Source organism: Gavialis gangeticus, unplaced genomic scaffold (genome assembly GCF_001723915.1).
Source record: "Gavialis gangeticus isolate Ggan-Ray unplaced genomic scaffold, GavGan_comp1, whole genome shotgun sequence".
Classification (NCBI taxonomy): domain Eukaryota; kingdom Metazoa; phylum Chordata; order Crocodylia; family Gavialidae; genus Gavialis; species Gavialis gangeticus.
Genome location: NW_017729032.1, coordinates 22876138 through 22882288, shown reverse-complemented (window position 1 = coordinate 22882288; position 6151 = coordinate 22876138). Strand labels below are relative to the sequence as shown.

Genomic DNA, 6151 nt, shown 5'->3' with positions numbered 1-6151 from the left:
CATTTTTTTGTTTTGTTTTGTTCCTTCTTACTTGAATGCATGGTGTAACTTGAAGACCGCAAATCTTGCATGGTGTGTTTGATTGTTTTATAAATAAAACTCAATAGTTTATTTTAATTTTATTTAGGAGTCTAGTGATGAAACGGAAATAGAGGAGTCATTCTATAAGTTACCCCTCACACCAACAGAAAGCAGTGATGATGACGAGAGTATGAAAGACTTTATAGTTGATGATGATGATGAAGAGGAATTTACAGAAGATGATGAAAATCTGAACCTGCTGCCAGAGAGAGCACTTGCTCCATTAAAAGGCCACTTAGTGGAGTATTACATACCACACCGTGAGCCTAAAATAAGCTATAAGTTGGTGGAAGTACTTTGCTTGTCATGTAAAGATTTTGTGTTGATCAGAACCTTGTTTTTATATAAATATAAAATAGCATTCCTGTGAAGCGTATGGTAGCTTAAATTCATATTTTCAAAGGTGATAACTTACTATGGGAGTACTGTAGCTTCCACAACTAGTATGCAGTAATTTTATAACTTTTATTTTATCTGGGAGAGTGTGGTTATGGAAAAGATACTTTATTTGCATCTTTTAATTGGTTCATGGTGCAGACACATGATGTCACATGCTTTAACACATGTTAATATGGAGCAGACATTGGTATAAGTTACCTGGTATACAGGGTCATATGTCCTGAGCTCTAGTTAATTTCATCCCCAAATAGGTGTTTGCACCAATTGCCTCCTGTGCCATTTTATGATGAGGCAGTGTAACAGAACTTATGGGTGTGGACAGATGTTGCCTTTTTCGCCATTTAAAGCGCTTTATTGCTGTGGCTTAATAGAAGTGGCCTTACAGCACTTTAAAAATGGGTACAGTGCTTTAAATTATCCCCTGTTAAAAGAGGCATTAAATTTTGAAGCATATTTTACAGCACTTTAGCAACCCACAGCACTTGAAATTACTTCTGTATGCCGGTCACACTTCTGACCAGTGGAGAAGAGTGCAGAGCACACTCTTCCTCCTAGCCTTGAAAGTGCAGGGAGGCTCAGAAGCCCCCGCCAAACACTGCACTTCTGTCATGTTTAAGAGCGCTGTAACTTTATGATGCTATACAGCGCTGTTATTTAGAGAACTTTTTAAAATGTGCATGGAGCACTTCTGTGTACACACCCAGTACGTTGTGGAAAATCTGGTAATCTGTCTGAACTAAACACTGGTGTAACGTACAGCAGTATGCAAACCATTGGAAGCTACCTTAATTTAAATATGAACGTCTTTAATGATGTAAGGGTGCAGTATTTTACCAAATACTGTTTGGTAATACAAATAGTATTTCTGTTGATACACATAATAGAGGCCTAGACTGCTTGTTACCAAAATTTGATGGTATTCATCAAGACTTCATTTTTTGGGTTAGTTGTATTTTGGGTAATTGCTGGTTTTTGAAACTGCCTATGGCCCCTCCTATAGTTTAAGCTGAATATAAGGTATTTTTATCATTGCTTTTTCTATATTGTTGCCATATCCTGTTAAAAAATCCAGAGGTTGAATTGCCTTGGTAGGATGCCACATTTTGACACATACTACAAGACCCTATCTCCCCCCCCGCAGCTCCTGAAAAAAGACATGTGCCTTGTTTTTGCAGGCAGCACATCTAAAAGAGAGCAGTTTTCTGCCCCGCCATTTCCTCTTCCTCTCCCACATGCCCACCACTGAGTCATGACTGACATGGAGTAAGTCCTTTTGGATGTAATGTCCAGGAAGCATGGCTTCCCAGGAGATACTCTGGGTGAGACATCAGGAACTTTCCAGTATGTCAAGATAGCCACAGAGCTAGGCCTGAACTCTTGAAAGGGCAGTAGCAAGACTGTTACTTCTTTATTATAAATAGTTCTTTATATAAATTTTCTATCAATAGTATTGTTTCCACATTACAAGCCCCTTCAAGATGCTCCTTACTGCAAGCTCCAGTTTGCTTGCCATGAGCCAATTCAGTTGCTGCTTCAGGCATAAGCTACAGTGCTCAACCAGTAGCTACTCAAAATTCCTTAATGGCTGTGAGAGAGTTATTACTGGATTTAGCCTCTTCTGCTTGCTGGGTCAGAGAGAATATGGAGCCAATTTGGCCATCATTCGAGCACAGCATGTCCAGGCTTCTACTTCAGGAAAGAAAAATAAACTTCCCCACTTAAGATATGCACCCTAATTTTTTGGGGGGAGAAGAGTGGGGCAGAGGAGGATGTAGTATGCAAGTAAGCACAGTGTGTATATATGACTTGTATGATAGAGGTTTTTAAAATACATTGGGCTAAAATGCACTGTTTCAATTGACATTCCTGTTTCATAACTTTGGGAGGTTCCATTTTCAAACTATTGCTTATGGTTGTACTTTATCAAAGTTCGTAGATGAAAAGTAATATCCGTGGAATTTTTGTCGCCAACGTGCTTTACCTGATTCCGTTTATTTTCCCAGTCTCCCGCTGCGACCATTATGTGCATTTCCAAAGAGTAGTAAAGGCATTTCTCATCAACGCAATTGATGACACATTTTTGTGCTCATTGTATGGTAAGCAACATTAAACAGAATAGTAATTCAAATTGGTATACTCCTAATAAGAATATCTGTGTTTTGAAGAAATGGTCTCCAGGGGTGACTGTATAGGACTGGGACTTAATTCAGATTCCTCTCCCCAGATCTGCCACTTTATTATGGGACTTCCCACTTGGTTTATTTGCCCAAAGAGTAATCTGAGATAAGTGAAAGAGCCTAATTCTTTCAAGTTTGAAAAGCATTTTTGAGAATTGTATATAAGTTGTTCTTTGTATAATTAATGAAAATCCAAATTTTATTGGTTAACAGTAGCAAGTCTGTAATGAAGATAGCCTTCCCTTTTCCAAATCTATACTCTGACTTCCACTACAAAAACTAGTTAACTTCCCAAAACATTGCAAGCCACATGTTATAGTTTATATAGTCTCACTGTTCTGAATATTGCTCCTTGTCATTGTGGGTAAGAATCTGGCATAATTTATTTTGTTAATGATTGCCTGAAAAATGTAGGTTATGATTTTTCTGAGGATTTTGGTTAAACTTAAAAAAAAGAGAGTGAGACTACACAGACACATGTAACAACTATCACTATCAAACAATACACATTATTTAGGATTTGTAAACATCTGCACCATTCTATGGGAATACAAGAATAGCAGAGCAGCTCTGACTCTAACCCTGCTTTGTTCACAGTCAAAACTAGGGTGACTTTGCTACAGAATCATGCAGACTTAACAGATTGTAATACCTGCTGCATGCTGCAAAGCACTAGCTCCCCCTCCCCTGTTAAAATGGCTAAAATGCACTTGTCTGTACGCAGAGTTTTCCAAATGAAGTTTGCTTTCCAAGTCTCTCTTAGATTTGCTTCAAATCAGAAACTTCTTGGCCTAAAAATTGCATGTTTGTTTGCTTGCTCTAGCTGACAAGTCTCTTTGCACTTCTTTGGACCTCGTGGAGAAACTTACATGAAATGCAACTTAAGACTAGGGAAGGGATAAATTTGGAGACCATTAATACTAGATACAAAAGAAAATCAGTGGGATGTTGAGGGTATGTGAGACTAGAAAGGGCCTCATAGGCCATTGAGTCCAGCCCCTATGTTTTTCAGGCAGTCATTAAGCAAGGAATCGCCACATTGTGTCCTCGCCCGTAGTGACAAGGAACAGTATTCAAAACAGTGAAACCATGTGAACTATAACATGCCACAGGTAAAAAGCCAGGGAGATAAGGGCATTGCCAATACCCTGCTATTACAGTGACAGGGTAATTAATAGTTGGTTGTTGGATATTTGGTGCAGTCAAGAAACAAGGACAAAGTGGAAAACATGTATATGCTGATTTAAAATGCTGAATTAGCAGCAGAAATGTATGTTCTTGAAGCCCTTAGTTATTTCTTCTTTTTCTGAGGCCAATACTAGTTTTTTCAGGTTTTCCTAATAGTTTGTGATTAGAGAAGCTGCCAAAACTGGAGCAAGTATAGTAAATATATTCTGCTTCCTAGAACTCTTTATAAAGATATGTAGTCTAGAAAAGTTTCCCTCTTTTAATATAGTTTTATCTCCTACTGCAAGATGCTGTTATTGGCTCCCTAGTGAATGTTTAGTCAAGTTTAGCACTAAATAAAATTCTTCATCTTTCTTTTGTATTCATCATAGCATTCTCTCTACAGAGTTTCAGCAGAATAGATTTTCTGAGGACTTACAAATACATCTGTTAATTAGTTTGAGTTAAAATAATTAAAAATAAGCTAGTTTAGCAGTAGGGGTCAGATTTATTTTTGTCCTTAATAATTGAAGTAATGGACTAACACAGGCTCCTTAAGCATCCAGTACAATTAAATTTATTGAAATTTTGTGCATAAGTTATACTGAGGAAATTAGGTTGCAATTAAAGTAAATTAGGTATAATAGTGGGTTTCTTTATATACAGCAGTAGGTCTCCAGCCTTCCTCAGGTCTGTATTGACACATTTGGTCAGGAAGTGGGGGAGAAACTATTAAAAAAAAATCCATTTCCATGTATTCAGGGACTGCAGATACTAAAATCCAGTAATTGTGATTGCAACACATCACCACAGGGCAAAGTTAAATTTGTCTGGGTGGTTTAAGACCTGTACATTTTAGCAGATTTTAATATTGGATTTTTTTTATTTTTTTTTTCTCAATCTCTAAAATGTTTTGGGGCAATTTATACACTATTCATTGTAGTATTACTAATATATAGCTCCTTATTTTCAGAATGTTTTCATTAGAATTAAGATAAATATTCAGTATAATTCTAGTTCATTAGATGATTGTTTAGAGTTTATCTGGAAAACAGAAATGGAAGGGAGCTAGCAGAGTGCATGTTTTGGTGTTGTGTGATGATGAATTATTTCATGATAAAACAGATTGAATTATCACTATTGGGCAGTCCATTCACATTTACAATCTTTACTATTTCTATTTTGTATATTTAAATATTACATATCACAAATTTTAGTAAGTCCTTACACCAGCTGCACTTGAATGATGTGCCTTTCATTAACTACAGACTTTACTGACACTACTTTTAGTCATTGAAATGACTGTTCTTCAATAAGTAAATAATGACCTATATGCTTTTCAAAGTAAAGATCCATCATTCCTCTGAAGATTCCATAGTTTGTTCATATATTGTATGCGTTTCTTCATCAGTGAATATCTTACAGTGACTCTTTCTTTGAACAGATGGAACAAGACAAAAGAGGTATGCACGAGATATGTTAACTTCCCTTCATTATTTGGACGACCGCTTTATTCAACCTCGTCTTGAAAACCTGACTTCTAGAAGCCGCTGGAAAGAACGATATAAGGTATCTAGCTTTCTGGCTTGGTCATTGAAATGCCTCCAGATTTTAATCAAGTACAGAAATGTATCCATACTCCAGAATGAAAATATAGTATTTTCTTTTCTTTCTATATTTTGGGAGTTGACTTTAGATCTAGTCCTATATGGGTCTAGTCCCTGAACTCATGGGAGTTGAGGGCACTCAGCATCTTGCATATGTGGGCCTCCTTGTGTATTTTCAGGGTCAGCTCTTCAACTATATGTGAAATGTCTTTCAGGAACGAGTGGATAGTTATCCTAACGTCCGTATAATCATGACGTATCCAGTAAATATGTCTTGTCAGGCTTGTGAAATGCATCGGTACTGTAAGTTTGACGTGTTGCTATCAGGAAAGCTGTACAGCAATAAGACTTTGGAAACGGATGACTTCATGTCACATGACAAACAGGTAACAAAAAATCTCCTGAGCAGTTAACTAGTAATTTATGTTGTATTTTAGACTGAATGAAACAAAACAGTACTCCTATCAACATACGTGATATACGTGGGTAGCTTTTTTTGCAGTACCATGCCTCAATATGCTTGAGTTGATACTGAGATGTACTCTACCCTAACTAACATTCACCCTTTAATTCTTAATACTTTCAAGGAAGAAATGTCTGGGGCTAGAGAAAGTAAGTCATGTTTCATGTTTTGAGTGCTTGTGTGGCTGTGGTGTGGGGGGGGGGTGTTTCAAGACATAATGGGGTTTAAAACGTTCAAAAAATAGAATGTTTATAGCC

General features: G+C 37.0%; 1 protein-coding gene across 2 annotated transcripts in view; it reads left to right on the top strand.

The window, feature by feature from the left end:
- The window catches only part of CCDC82 (coiled-coil domain containing 82), a 36626-nt gene that overhangs the window by 7296 nt on the left and 23179 nt on the right, over positions 1 to 6151 (top strand). For both annotated transcript variants that reach the window (XM_019524893.1, XM_019524892.1), the window contains 4 exons: positions 128 to 341; positions 2484 to 2576; positions 5269 to 5393; positions 5647 to 5817. In XM_019524893.1, the coding sequence (XP_019380438.1) occupies positions 128 to 341; positions 2484 to 2576; positions 5269 to 5393; positions 5647 to 5817 (603 nt within the window). The remainder of the gene's footprint in view (positions 1 to 127; positions 342 to 2483; positions 2577 to 5268; positions 5394 to 5646; positions 5818 to 6151) is intronic.